The sequence below is a fragment of the Tachyglossus aculeatus genome, chromosome 11, assembly GCF_015852505.1.
Source record: "Tachyglossus aculeatus isolate mTacAcu1 chromosome 11, mTacAcu1.pri, whole genome shotgun sequence".
Taxonomy (NCBI): domain Eukaryota; kingdom Metazoa; phylum Chordata; class Mammalia; order Monotremata; family Tachyglossidae; genus Tachyglossus; species Tachyglossus aculeatus.
The window spans coordinates 55,956,707-55,972,106 of NC_052076.1; the positions used below are offsets into that span (position 1 = coordinate 55,956,707).

The following is a 15,400-nucleotide window of genomic DNA, read 5'->3' on the forward strand; positions in this document are numbered from 1 at the left end:
TTTCTGCCTGATGCGTAGATTGATTGGTAGCCACTGGAGATTTTTGAGGAGGGGAGTAATATGCCCAGATCGTTTCTGGACAAAGATAATCCGGGCAGCAGCATGAAGTATGGATTGAAGTGGAGAGAGACACGAGGATGGGAGATCAGAGAGAAGGCTGGTGCAGTAGTCCAGACGGGATAGGATGAGAGCTTGAATGAGCAGGGTAGCGGTTTGGATGGAGAGGAAAGGGCGGATCTTGGCAATGTGGCAGATCTGAGACCGGCAGGTTTTGGTGACGGCTTGGATGTGAGGGGTGAATGAGAGAGCGGAGTCGAGGATGACACCAAGGTTGCGGGCTTGTGAGACGGGAAGGATGGTAGTGCCGTCAACAGAGATGGGAAAGTCAGGGAGAGGACAAGGTTTGGGAGGGAAGACAAGGAGCTCAGTCTTTGACATGTTGAGCTTTAGGCGGCAGGCGGACATCCAGATGGAGATGTCCTGAAGGCAGGAACAGATTGCGGCCCTCCCCGCACCCCGGATCCTGTTCTTCCCTTTCACCGACCTCCATCTTGGAGTTGAGGTGCAGATTCTGAGGACTGAAGGAGGATTTTATCTTCCAAACGGTCGCGTTGACATTCTTTTCCTCAAAAGAAACTATCTCCCCTTGGAAGGCCACGGCTGCTAGCTTTGACTCCAAACTCTGAAGATGCCTTTGGAAGAGATAAAAAACATTAAATGGAGAGCAGATATAGAAAGGGAGATGAGGGGCTCATAGATAACAGATGAGAAAAGCTAGACAGAGAGAGAGAGAGAGAAAGAGAGAGAGAGAGAAAACTGAGGCAGAAAGACAATTAAAAACACAAGAATACAAGAGCAAAGAACTTTAGCCTGCAACTTCCAGCATTAGAAGAGACCTGAAAGGGTGGATCTCGCTGATCTCTTTCAAGACGACAACCAGCCTTGACGGAGACTCCATGTTTTAAAAGCTGCTTAATTGTGATCAATTAGTATGAATTATTAATAGTACCATCCTATTATTGCATCTTATTAATAATAGTGATATTCAGTCTCCTTGCCAGGCACTGTGCTAAGCACTGGGGTAGGAACAAGATAATCAGATTGGACACAGTCCCTGTTGCACAAGGGGCATCCAGTCTAAGGAGGAGGGAGAACATCATCATCATCATCATTATCATCATCAATGGAATTTATTGAGAGCTTACTGGGTACAGAACATTGTACTAAGTGCTTGGGAGAGTACAATATAACAGAGTTGGTAGGCACGTTGCCTGCCCACAGTGACTTTACAGTCTAGAGCGGGAGACAGACATTAATATAAATAAATAATTTATAACACATGACTAGCTTCTTTCTCCCTAATGCCTGCAATTTTGCAAACAGCACGTTGCGATGACAAATGAGCCAAACCCCCGGGGCCAAAGTGGCACATAAACTCTCCTCACTTGTTTACTGTGTTTTGAGGAAACATCCTCTGGGCCTTGAGCGGATGGCTCATGAATGAGCTCAGCAACTTTAACTCCTTTTCCAGATCACACAGGTTGGTCGACCCATTGGAGCTGCCAGCTGTGGAGGGAGCTGAGGAAGCCAAGAGAGAGAGAGAGGATGTCAGACCCAACCCAAGAAAGTCAGGGGTTCCAATTCCAGGGTCTCACCCATGCTGGGTTTTCTTTACGGCCTCAGGGTCTATGTCATTAGTCTGGATCCCTCCCTACCCCTTTCGTCAGCTCCTCAGCCATTCCCAGTCTGGGGAACCAAGCCCAAAGAGCATGCCTTCCAACCGGTGGGATTCCTGTCGAGAAAAACCCAGCGCTGGACCCCCAAACGTCTCCCTTCATCTCACCTCATCATCATCCCCGCAGCCTCAAACTCCTCTGCACTAAAAGCCCCCAGAGCCCGTGGGCTACTTGATCAGTTTGTCCTCTGGCCTGAATCTTGGCAACAGAAATAAGGGAATTGTCCTGCTGAGAAGGTGGCCCTTCGGAACAAATTCCCACATGATATGAGTTAACTGAGACCTACTTCCTGGCTTCCATGATTCAGCACTTCAGCTCCCATCTACTCTGGCTCCCATCCAAGCTCACATCCCTGCTAGATGTTTGCTCTCTGGCTGTTCATTGAGAGTCCTGTAATGCTTCACATGTACCCACTTCCGAGAAGGGTCCCGCTCTCTAATTCAGCAGGGAGGCCCACATGGAGCCCACCGGGATCTGCAGGGCAGCTGGCCCAACATGCCCCAGTGGGGCAAGTCCACCTATTTCAGCAGAGCTGGAGGAGGGATAACCAAGCTACTGAATAGATACCTCTCCCAGAACCTGCTCTAAAAACATCCCACATGAGGACTTTACCATGGGAGTTGAAGCTGTACACGGCCGCATTAGGGAGAGTGGTGTTCTGAGGGAGCCTCCAGGAGCTGAAAGAAGTACTGAGAAGGGCCGGGCTTTTAGACCGATTCTTTCCTGGATGATCGAAACACAGAAATTCGTTGGCCATGTTACTTAACGTATAGGTATTTTTGCCATAGGTAATGTTGAAAATGCCCATCCTTTGAAACCAGTAGATGCAGAAGTGATAAATTCCCTTCTGATGAGGGAAGAGGATTCTGTTGGAATTCGGTTCGAATGGCGCAATGATCTTCAAGACGCTCTGATTGTTCTCGATGGTGATGTGGGTCACATCTCCCTTTTGATAGATGAGGCTACTGTCCTCGGTCTGATTTCTTTGGCCACAGAATATAAAGTCTTCTTTGTGATTCCTGCTTCCGGGGACCCCTGTATCATAAGGTAACCACAATCAGGGTGAGACTCAGCAACCCCACAGCAGCTGAATGTAACAAGGAAGCAGTGCAGCTTAAAGGAAAGAGCATGAGCCTGGGAGCCAGAAGACTTGGGTTCTAACCCTGGCTCTGCCACTTACCTGCTGTGTGACCTCGGGCAAGTCACTTCACTGGGCCTCAGTTTCCTCTTCTATAAAATGGGGATTCAAAACCTGTCTTCCCTCCCCCTTAAACTGTGAGCATAGGTGGGGCAGGTACTGTTTCCACCTTGATTATCTTGTATCCCCCCCAAGGCTTAGTACAGTGCTTGGCACATAGTAAGCACTTAACAACTACTACTATTATTATTATAATTATTAATGTTAAGCCCACAGGTGGGTTCCCTGGGTGGTTGGGTGATACACACTACTTCTACTCTGCCACAGGGGAAAGTCAGCACAGAGAAGTGGATCAGACTACCTGAGGTCACACAGGAAGTCCAGGCTGGCTGGGGGTACTTCAGACACTCCAACCTAGCTTAGAGAGCATCAGCTCTGTGAGGTTATTAGGAACATCCCCCTACTCTCCCCCCCAGCTCCTCAGTGAACCCCCATACTTTATAGAGGAGGCTGAAGGCACTTCTGGAAGTAAAGGGGAGAGGACTAGTACTTCTACTGGCTATTCAGACTGCATTATTATCATTATTATAATAATAGCAGTATTTGCTAAGCACTTACTTTGTGCCAGGCACTGTACTTAGCATTGGGATAGAAATGAGCTAATCGGGATGGTCACAGTCCCTGTCTTACATGGGGCTCCCAGTCTTTATCCCCATTTTACAGATGAGGGAACTGAGGTACAGAGAAATGAAGTGACTTTCCCAAGGTCACATGGCAGGGATAAGGCAGAGCTGGGATTAGAATCCAGGTCCTTCTGATTCCCAGGCCCATCTTCTATCCACTAGGCCACACTGCTTCTCTAGTTTTAGTTCAGAGAGCTCTAGTTTCTGGGGCCAGGAGGAAATTCAGAACTTGGCATCCCAGCAGTCATTGGCTTTGGAGCTTTACAAACCAGGGTAAAACACTTGTCCCTTTTCCCCTCCATGCCTGGAGTGAATATTTTCTCTGTTGATCGACTCTGCTTTGGGGTCTGGGGCAGGTACGGGCAAACTGGGCAGAGTGGTAGGAATGGAAGTGAGCCGATCTGTTCAAAGGAAAACGTTACCTTGGATGAGGAGGAATAGGCCAACCTGCCAAGAAAACATCATGAGCAGGCCAAGACCTTGCCTCTTGCGCCACAGCTGCATCTTGACGTTGTGGTCTAGAAAGAGACAAAATTAAATTGAAACTCAAATGGAGGGTTTTGGCTTTGAGCACCACTAAATTCCTGTGGCTGTCCCGTGGTGGAAGGGAAAGGGAGGAAAAAACAGGGAAGAAAGGGATAACCAAAGGCACTAGTGATGACTTGACTGAACCCTTCCACGGTAGTTCCATATGCCACTAGGAGGAGCAGCACCGTTTGTTCTGGAGGGAGACAGAGAACAAGAACATTCATTCATTCATTCATTCATTCATTCATTCATTCATTCATTCAATCGTATTTATTGAGCGCTTACTGTGTGCAGAGCACTGGACTAAGCGCTTGGGAAGTACAAGTTGGCAAAATATAGAGATGGTCCCTACCCAACAGTGGGCTCACAGCCTAGAAGGGGGAGACAGAGAACAAAACATAGAACAAAATAAAATAAATAGAATAAATATGTACAAATCAAATAAATAAATAAATAGAGTAATGCATACAAACATATATACATATATACAGGTGCTGTGGGGAGGGGAAGGAGGTAAAACGGGGGGGCGGAGGGGGGGAAGGGGGGGGAAGGAGGGGGCAAGAACATGCGCGGAAATGACGCTCACCTAGTAAAGGGAACATTTTTCTTCTCACAATGCTTCAGATTTCTGTTTTGCCATCAATAAGCAGCCTCTCCCTCGGGGCTTAAATTAGTCATTTTTGTTTGTCCCCTGGCCAAGCATTTGAAAATGTTTGACAACAGCCCATTGGCCACAATCATGATGCTTAGCTGTTCCTGAGCTCAATAATGTAAAATCAGTAAGTGCTTCTGGGCAGAATCACTTGTCCACTCAATGAGAAAAGAAACTGCCTATCCTGTCCCCTTTCTGGAGCAGCTTTTCCATCTATCATCAAAACAACCCAACCAGTCATAGGTTTGTCTCATATCTGTTGGAGGAGGAAAACCAAGTTCCAAGAGGACAGACCCTTCTCTTTAGGACTCTGCTAGGTGAATTAGAGTTTTAACTGATTCCCAAATGGGTAAGGTCACTTTATTCACTGGACAAAAGCAGTAGCTATATTTCAGAACCCCTGCCCTGAGAGGGACTCCAGTAGCCATATCGAAAGCAGCTCAATCCCACTCTCCTCCTCTACCTCTCTCCACTAGGAACACCAGTCCAAAAATAACCTTGGGGCGGAAACTGCAGTATAAAGGGCTAGTGATTTATTCTCAGGCACCGAGCCTGGAGTTGAATAGGAATCAGAACTCAGGACTCCTTTGTCTCAGTCTATCTTAGAAGAGACTAGTAACCTCCTTCGATACCACCAGTCTGGACTCTAGAACTCTCCCACTCCAAGCTTACCTCTGCACTCAGCTCCCATTAGAGTGGAAGCTCCTTGTGGGTTGGCAACCTGTCGCTTCTTTTTTTTTTTGTACTTTCCAAGTCCTTACTTACTTCAGTGCCCTCACCAAGTGCATGCTCAATAAATGCTACTACTCTACTACTACTGCTACTACTGCTAGTATTTCTTCCCAGACCCCTCTTCCAGAGACCTTGATTTAGGTCTAAGTTAGCTAGAGTCTCTCCACACTGAGATTAACCCCCAAGTAGCTGCCAAGAAGAAATAATAGTGGGAGAGCAGGGACAGTTTAGACAGAAGAGTCAATGGGCAGATGGGCAACCTCCAGTGGTTACCCATCCACCTCCACCTCCATAAAAACTCCTTACCATTGACTCTAAAGCATTCAATCACTTTCTCCCCAACTACCTCACTAGGCTAATCTATTACTATAACTCAGCTTGCACACTTTACCCTTCTAATGCCAACCTATTCATTATACCTCTCAGTCTAGTCTATCTTGCTGCCACAGCTTCCCTTTTAACATCCCCACCTTCAAATACTTTTTGAAGGCACATCTCCTCCAAGAGGCCTTCCCTGACTGAGCCCTCATTTTCTCTTTTCCCACACTCTTCTGCATCGCCCTGACTTGTTCCCTTTATTCACCAATCCCACCCCCCACCAGCCCCACAGCACTTATGTAAACGTCTGTAATTTACTTATTGATATTGTCTGTCTCCCCCTCTAGACTGTAAGCTCGTTGTGGGCAGGGAATGTGTCTGTTATACTGTTGTGTTGTACTCTCCCAAATGCTTAGTACAGTGCTCCGTACACTGTAAGCACTCAATAAAAAAGATTGATTGATTGATTGATTGATTTGGAATCAGAGGCTTACAAAGGAAGCTCTTAGCTGTCACTTCACCCACGTTCAGTCAGTTTCCCACTCCACAAGCAGTCAGTTTGGGTAGGCTAAAAATTCTGCTGCAGTTAGATTTTTACAGTTTGGCCCTAGAGGCTCTTCCCCTCACCAGAGACCTACATTCATTCATTCATTCATTTATTCATTCATTTAATCGTATTTATTGAGTGCTTACTGTGTGCAGAGCACTGTACTAAGCGTTTGGGAAGTACAAGTTGGCCACATATAGAGACAGTCCCTACCCAACAGTGGGCTCACAGTCTAGAAGGGGGAGACAGAGAACAAAACAAAACATATTAACAAAATAAAATAAAGAGAATAAATATGTACAAATAAAATAGAGTAATAAATACATACAAACATATATACATATATACAGGTGCTGTGGGGAGGGGAAGGAGGTAAGGGGGGGGGATGGAGAGGGGAAGAAGGGGGCTCAATCTGGGAAGGCCTTCTACATCCCTCAGAGCTTCCCTCCCTCCTCTCCTCCTCAAATGAGAGAGGATGAGAGATGGGGGGAAAAAGAAGCAACATGATCTAATGCTTAGAGTAGGAGCCTGGGAGTTAGAGGACCTGGGTTCTCATCCCATCTCTGCCACATGTCTTCTGTGAGATCTTGGGGAAGCCACTTAATTTCTCTGTGCTTCAGTTACCTCATCTGTAAAATGGGGATTAAGATTGTGAGCCCTATGTGGGACAGGGACAGTGCCCATCTTGTTAAGCTTATGCCTACCCCAGCGCTTAAAATAAAATACCATAAAATATAGGGGGGCTTGGAGGGGCTATAGCTCACAATGTTGTAACCCAGGCCACTGAGAGGATATCTTCGGTGGATTTTTAAAGATTCCCTAGGCATCAAATCCCTTGGTTTTGCCAATCCCTCAGAAACTGCCCTTTTCAGCAGGCTGATTTCCCCAGACTGCATGAAGGGAAAGACCCTTCAATGGCTGTCCCGAACCGTGAGTGTGATCTCCTGGGACTTTCTCTCAACATGTCCGGAGAACAAAGAGGGTTGAGTTCACTGAGCCAATGTGTGAGGACAGCCAAGGGGCAGATGGAAAAAGGGGAAGAAAATGAAAAAAGGACATCCCTGCAGCCGCAACTTTACCCAGGTATTGGCTACAACCTAATCTAAACAGAAATTGAAAATATGGCAGGGTGACAATTTTCCAACAATTAGGATTAGTGAGAAGACTAGACTTTGGTAACTATCAAAATTGATTCTTAGTACTCTGTTTTATTATTTTGGGTGGGGGAGCTTATAATGGTATTTGCTAAGAATTTACTACGTCAAGTCAGTCAATCAGTGTGCAGAGCACTGTACTAAGCGCTTGGGAGAGTACATTATAGCAATATAACAGATACATTTCCCTGCCCACCACAAGATTATACCAGGCACTGTACTAAGCCCCAGGATAGTTACAAGCTAATCAGGTTGGACACAGTCCATGTCCTATGTGGGGCTCACAGTCTTAATCCCCATTTTACAGATGTGGTAAATATCATTAAATACCATTAAAATACCATTAACAAAATACTACTGATGGATTTGATCGGGGTGAGATAGGTTCCAGTTTCCTCCTCAGACCAAACCAAACTCATCAAGAGCAAGGGTCGAAATTCCAGTCATCCATCTTTAACCTGAGGAGGGAGTCAAAGGAGCCTGGAGTAATGGTAGTCAGAAAGTCATGGGTTTTAATTCCAATCCCACCACTTATCAGCTGTGTGGTCTTGGGCAAGTCGCTTCATTTCTCTTTGCCTCAGTTACCTCATCTGTAAAATGGAGATTAAGATTGTGAGCCCCATGTGGTACAGGTATTATGTCCAACCCAATTTGCTTGTATCTATCCCAGCGATTAGAACTGTGCCAGGCACACAGTAAGTGCTTAACAAATACTAAAATTATTATTATCACTCCGAGGTCATGGGTTCAAATCCTGGCTCTGCCAATTGTCAGCTGTGTGACTTTGGGCAAGTCACTTAACTTCTCTGTGCCTCAGAAATTGAAAATATAATATGGCAGGGTGACAATTTTCCAGAGATTAGGATTAGTAAGAAGACTAGACTCTGGTAACTAATAAAATCGATTCTTGGTACTTTAAGTGTTTGTTTTATTACTTTTGGGGGGGCAGCTATAATGGTATTTGTTAAGATCTTCCTGTGTCAGTCAGTCATTCAGTTCGTGTGCAGAGCACTGTACTAAGCACTTGGGAGAGTACATTATAGCAATATAACAGATACATTTCCTTGCCCACCACAAGACTACACCAGGCACTGTTCTAAGCCCTAGGGTAGTTACAAGCTAATCAGGTTGTAAAATGGGACTAAAATGGGAAAATGGGAAGAAGACTGTGAGCCCCACATGGGAAAACCTGATCACCTTGTAACCTCCCCAGTGCTTAGAACGGTGCTTTGCACATAGTAAGTGCTTAATAAATGCCATAATGATGATGATGATGATGATGAGTAGACTCCGATTCCTGGGGGCCTCCAAGGGATTGATCTGGGTTCCCTTACCCCCACCCCCTCCTCACCCCCCCGTCTTGGGCCGAATGAGCACAACATCATGGAGGCGGCTGACATGGGGCTGGTGAGGGAAGAAATCCTCGGGCAGCAGCTGCAAGATGGAGAGTCTGGAGTAGAGCCGGTTTGGCCACCAGAATCTGTCTGAACAGGCTCTGCAACAAGGAGGGGACAGGCTCGTGGCAGAGGCCCAAGCTTGTCTGGCTTGTGAGGCAACCTTCTCCTCCCACCAACCGTGAAAAATCATAAATGAAGAGATGAAAGATCCTATTTTCCAGACTAGCTAGGACATGCTCCCCTTTCCATGATTGTACCCCCATTGCTTAGTACAGTGCTTGGCACATAGTAAGTCCTTAGTGAATACCACAATTTTTGTCATGATTAGGATGAACAGACTGATTGCCTTTCCTCCACTCAAAGACGCACCCCTTATGCCGACTAGGGCACCAACCTGCGGCATTCAAAGGAGCAGGGAGAAATAAAGACCATCGTATACTGGGCACTGGGTGAGTTACTCGGGGACAGAATTTCCCTGGGTGGTTATAACCTGCCATTTCCCCACCAATAATGGGAGATCCCTAAATACTACCCACCATGCTAAATGATGTCAGAGAGAGCATCAATTCTGCCTCACCAATGAGAAGGCCCTAGGTGGATTGCCTGATCTTTAATACAACTGAGGTAGTGGATCTTTTAAAGCAGAATTTGCTAAGTGCTCTCCAAAGGGCCTGAATTTAGTGCACAGCCAAAGTAGAAATGCTCCACTCAGATTCCACGGCTGGAGCAGGAATGATTGAGGTTTTATTTTGTGTGTGTTTTTTTTATTGTATTTGTAAGCACTTACTATATGCCAAGCACTGTACTAAGCGCTGGGGTAGATACAAGATAATACAAGATACAAGGTTGGGCACAGTCCCTGTTCCACACAGTGCTCCTCGTCTTAATCCCCATTTTACAGATGAGGTAACTGAGGCACAGAGAAGTTAAGTGACTTGCCCAAAGTCACATAACAGACAGGTGGTGGAGTTGGGAGAGAAGCCAGGTCCTCTGACCTCTAGGCCCGTGCTCTATCTGCTAGGCCATGCCGCTTCTCAGACCACATTGTTTCTAGGGTTGGGTTGAGTTCCCACTTCCTTCCCAATATCAATCAGTGGTATTTGTTGAGCTCTTACTATGTGAGGATCCCCATCCTGGGTGCTTATAACATAAGCTGGTTGTGGGCAGGGCATGAGTCCGTCTATTGCTATATTATACTCTTCCAAGCACTTAGTACGCTGCTCTGCACACAGTAAGCACTCAATAAATACTATCGATTGGCTGAATGACTGACTTTCAAGCCCATGAGCAGGTACAGAGCCTCCTCCTGAGAGATTACATGAAGGGAGGTGTGATGCACAGTCAAAACTTCTGTCGGAAATTGGTACCGGCAAAGGAAAGTGAAAAAGAATTCCTCAGTCCCATAGCTTCCACTTCCCCTCATTAGATGACTTCCTCCACGGCTCTGCCGCCTTACTCAGATCCGGGTTGCAAAATGTGGCTGCATTTCATCTTTTCCATCTCCTAAGCGTTTCTTGACATAGAATTTTTTTACAGGCCTGATAAGGTCTGGGGGAAATGGGAGGAGGTTTAGATCCTGGGAGAGATTTTGAGTCATCTGCCATGCCTCTTCTCTTCTTCTTTCACCTTCAAAATGTTGGAGAAGCTGTAAGTGTGTACTCATTGTGGGCAGGGAATGTGTCTGTTTATCCTTATACTGTACTCTCCCAAGTGCTTAGTACAATGCTCTGCAACACAGTAAGTGCTCAGTAAGTACCATTGACTGACTGGCTGTATGAGGCTGGGAAGGGTGGAGGCGAATAATAAAAAGGGCCAAGAGGCTCTAATGTCAGATTACAGACAGCAATTCAACATACCAGCACTCCATATCCACCCCCAACTCACAAACCCTTGGTATATAATGGGGCTTGAACTGGGGTCTGCTTTATTGAAGTTTTATTTTGCTTTTGTGCCTATTAGCAGGGGAGGTGAGTTTTATGCTATTAGATGTCAGGTTGGCGAGGAAGCATGGGTGGTAGGATCCACTCTTAGTTCACAGGAGGGGAGACCCCGGCCCAGTCACCACTCGGTAAGGGAAAGGCCTGTGGAAGGAATAGGTGAGGCCATGGGTGACAGCTCCCTGTTCCCACTTGGATAATAATAATAACAAAGGTACTCGTTACGCCCTTACTATGTGCCAGGCATCATACTAAACGCTGGGGTGGATACAAGCAAATCAGGTTGGACACAGTCCCTGTCCCACGTAGGGCTCATCGTCTCAATCCCCATTTTACTGATGAGGTCACACTGAGACACAGTGAAGTGAAGTAACTTGCCCAAGGTCACACGGCAGACAAGTGGCGGAGGCTGGATTAGAACCCATGATCCATGACTCCCAGCCCATGCTCTATCCACTATGCCATGCTGCTTCGATGAGGGTCCTGGAGGCGATGGGATTTATTACTCTATTTAGTTTACTTGTACATATTTACTGTTCTATTTATTTTATTTTGTTAATATGTTTTGTTTTGTTGTCCATCTCCCCTTTCTAGACGTGAGCCCGCTGTTGGGTAGGGACCATCTCTATATGTACTTGTACTTCCCAAGCACTTAGTACAGTGCTCTGCACACAGTAAGCGCTCAATAAATACAAATGAATGAATGAATGAATGAATGAATGAATGAATGAAAGGGAAGTCCTGTGACCTAGTGGATAGAAAGATGGGCCTGGGAATCATAAGGACCTGGGTTCTAATCATGGCTCCGCCACTTGCCTGCTATGTGACCTTGGGCAAGTCACTTCACTTCTCAGTGCCTCAGTCATCTCATCAGTTAAGTGGGGATTAAGGCTGTGAGTCCCATGTGGGACATTGACGGTTTTCCAACTTGATTAGCTCATATCTAACCCTGCGCTTAGTACAGTGGCACATAGTAAGTGCTTAACAAATACTATTTAAAAAAAGGGGAAATCACGGGATGAGCTCGAAGGAGAGGTCCCTCCAGGAGCCTCAAGCTACAGAATTTAAGCAGAGAAATTGCAGAAAACCTCCAGAATCCCCGTCCCTGACCGAACAACTGCTCCATCTGGGGACCAATCGGCCCAGCTAGCCACTCTGCCACTACTAATACCAGGTGGCCCATGGAAAGGGCAGAGCAGAGCAGGGAGCCAGGGTTTCCTTCTCCCCATTGGCACCATCCGCGCTCAGGAAAAAACTCCCTCAGTTAGATGCAGGCCACAGTCACGGACGGATAGACAATGAGCAACAGCCATGATGAAACTGCTTCACTTACGTCCTCGGGGAAGCCACCTAATTCTCTCCTTCCCCTCTGAACCAGTGCCTGTTTCCCCAGGAAGGGTGTTTCATACCATGGCAAACTCTCAGGTCCCAAGGGGTATGGGGAGGTGGGGCTGGGGCTGGTCAGAGGAAAAGCTGGTGCTGAATGGAGGAAAGAGAAAAGCCCAAATGCCTTCACTTGGAAAACCCCAGGCTGCCCCTTGTACCTCCACACAGCCTCAGACTTTCCAACTCATTTCAGGTTACCTCACACTTGACCCACTCTGCTAGCATCGACTGGGCCCAACATAACGATGGCGCCCTGATAATAACTCCAGTTGGGCCCCACATCAGTCCCAACTGTGGCTGAGTAACAACAGTTGACCCTTGTCACAGGCAGGGAAACTGAGGCCTAGGGAGGCTCACCCCACATCTTCACAACAGAGCCAGAACCATCTCCAGTTTCCTTACCCTCACCCTCTGGACCCTCTGCCATACACTCTGCTTCCTGAGCAAAGTCTGGCCAGCACACCCCTGACCTTGCCTTGTCCTTCCACAAACGCACACCAAGGAATGCTGAGGGTGGTAGCAGTGGCAAGCAGGACCTGGTAACCATGCCCCAGAGCCCGAGGCCTGACGCTGAGGCCTAATCATTCCCAATCACCCAGATCAGGGTGCGGTGATTTTTAATTTTTTTGTGGTATTTGTTAAGCTCTTACTCTGTGCCACGCACTATACTAAGCACTGGAATAGATACAAGCTAATCAGGTTAGACACAGTCCATGCCCCACACCAGACTCACCATCTTAATCCCTGTTTTACAAATGAGGTGACTGAGGCACAGAGAAGTGAAGTGGATTGTCCAAGGTCACACAACAAACAAATGGTGGAGGGCAGGAAAGGACTAATGCCATGAACATGTCTAATGCCAATGGAGACAAAGGGCAGAAAGTCCCCCTGAGCCCGCTTTCGCCAGTCAGGCGGGGAGTTAGCGTTCTTGCTCCTTAGGAATGTGACTCATTTCCTCAGGGAGGACCAGGCTGTTCCAGCCCAGTACCTATTGAGTTTAGACAAATACACAAGTCGCCATTTCCTCTCTCTTAAAATGCATCTCCCTGGATAGCCCATTTCCTTCTAAACCTCTGCTCAGGTTAACCCCTCTATGGGTACAGAGACCGACTGAAAAGAAACTTTCATTTCCCCACTCCCTTATTTCCCAGTTCTCTCGAACAGAGCAGGGTCAACTTGGCCCCAGAGAGTTAGTGTACTCTAAATTAATCAATGGTATTTACTGAGCACTTACTGTGTGCTGAGCACAGTTCTCAGGAGTTGGTACCAGTTTGAGGGTTGGGCGCCAACCAGGTGGGAGGCTCCAGTTGTTTTGGTGGCCAGAGAGATGGCATTTGTCCCCTAACCCCCTGTTAGGGATGTGGCATGAAACAAAGAGGCCTCAGGCCCCCAGGTCTCCCCACAGGTCTCTGCTGCCTCTGCTCTATCTGTTCTGTCCCTGCTCTAGGCTCTAAAGAGGTCATATTTGAGCACTCTTTCATTCATTCATCATTCAATCGTATTTATAGAGCCCTTACTGTGTGCAGAGCACTGTACTAAGCACTTGGGAAGTACAAGTTGGCAACATATAGAGACGGTCCCTACCCAACAACGGCTCACCATCCACATCTTTGAAATGGCCAAACTTAAAACAGTACCGCATCACAGTTCAAGACAGAACAGACTGTCTCAATGAGGACTGGGTGTCCAGCACATGTGAAATCTCACTCCAACTGTGCTCCCCATGCCCCTCCCCTTGGCATACTTTCCAAGGCTGGTGGGGGCGAGGGGGTGGGGGGAAAAGAAGGATCCACAGAGCCCTCAGTGGGCTCAGCTCCAACTCCTGTCCCCACCAGCCGCAGCAAAGGATCCTGGAAGTGCGTGTAGTCTGGCTCCCTCAACATCCTTCCACTCAAAGACTGTCAATAGAATCTGCTCCACAAGGCAGAATGACAATTTCTTTTGAATAAAGGGGCAGGAGAAACCTATTGAAACCAACTTGCACTGAAACACAGAAAGGATTACCACAGCGGCCCAGAGAGAAGAAAGAGGTTGGGACTTGAGTTTTTTTAAGTTTTGAAGAAGTAACAGAATCACCAAAACTCTCCCTGCTGGAAGGTGATTGAGATTCTTACAGGCTCTGGGCCTGGCTGCCTTGGCCAGAGTCTCATTCTCAGTGTATTTTGAGCCCCAGTGCCTTAGGGTCTGTCTGGATCTGGGGATAGTAAGCAATATCCACTTTGGATTCCTAGCCAGACAGGAGAGCGAACCAACCAGCTTCGGGAGTGGGAAGGGTGGGGTGTGTGGGGGGGGGAGGTATATCAATCAATGGTATTTATTGAATGCTTACTATGTGCACAGCACTGTACAAAGCACTTGGGAGAGTACAAGACAACACTCTCAGGTCATTTGGAAGAGAGCACAATTGGGAAAGAGCAAGGGGAAGGGAGAGCCATGTCTATCCCTCCCGTGGGGCAGGCTGAGGTCACTATCTTACTGCCAGCCTCTCGCCCATGTCCTGTCTCTGGCCTGGAACATATCCGACAGACGGTGATTCTTTCTCTGTTCAAAGCCTTATTGAAAGCACATCTCCTCCAAGAGGACTTCCCTGACTAAGCCCTCCTTTCCTCTTCTCCCCACTCCCTTCTGCGTCACCTTGACTTGTCCCATTTATTTAACCCCCCTCCCAGCCCCACAGCACTTGTGTCCAAATCTGTCATTTTATTTATATTAATGCCTGCCTCCCCCTCTGGACTGCATTGTGGACAGGGAACGTGTCTGTTATACTCTCCCAAGTGCTAGTCCACTGCTCTGCACACAGTAAGTAAGCACTCAATAAATACGACTGGCTGACTGGCTCTGACCTTGGAGAGCAATGCCTGGGGCTCAGGAGCAGGTGGGGAGTGTGTGACATGCTGAAGCAATCCATCCATTACCAGGCATGACAGTCTTCCTCCGAGAACAACCGAGCCGCCAACCCACTAGCTCCCAGGGAGAGTCCCGAAGGGTTCACACACACGGGCCATCTGTTTGGTGTGTGGCCTGTTTCCCAATCCTTGCCACCCCCCAACCATAAGGGTGTTGGCACCTGCCCTCCCCTTGGGGAGAGGCATTCCCTTGAACCAACAGGGAAGGCCAGCTGCCCCGGTCCTGACCTCTTTGGCCGGAGTGGCACCCCTCACTCCCACCAGCAGCTTTGGTTCCAGGGAAGTC

The 15,400-nt window shown here is 47.5% G+C and overlaps 1 protein-coding gene across 3 annotated transcripts in view; it reads right to left on the minus strand.

Annotated features, from left to right (window-relative positions):
* The window catches only part of ADGRG1 (adhesion G protein-coupled receptor G1), a 67,076-nt gene that overhangs the window by 13,274 nt on the left and 38,402 nt on the right, over positions 1–15,400 (minus strand). For all 3 annotated transcript variants that reach the window (XM_038754039.1, XM_038754038.1, XM_038754040.1), the window contains exons 3-6: positions 3,980–4,075; positions 2,349–2,771; positions 1,446–1,578; positions 545–692 (exon numbers count right to left, since the gene is read on the minus strand). In XM_038754039.1, coding sequence (XP_038609967.1) covers positions 545–692; positions 1,446–1,578; positions 2,349–2,771; positions 3,980–4,061 — 786 coding nt within the window. In that variant the 5' untranslated portion in view covers positions 4,062–4,075. The remainder of the gene's footprint in view (positions 1–544; positions 693–1,445; positions 1,579–2,348; positions 2,772–3,979; positions 4,076–15,400) is intronic.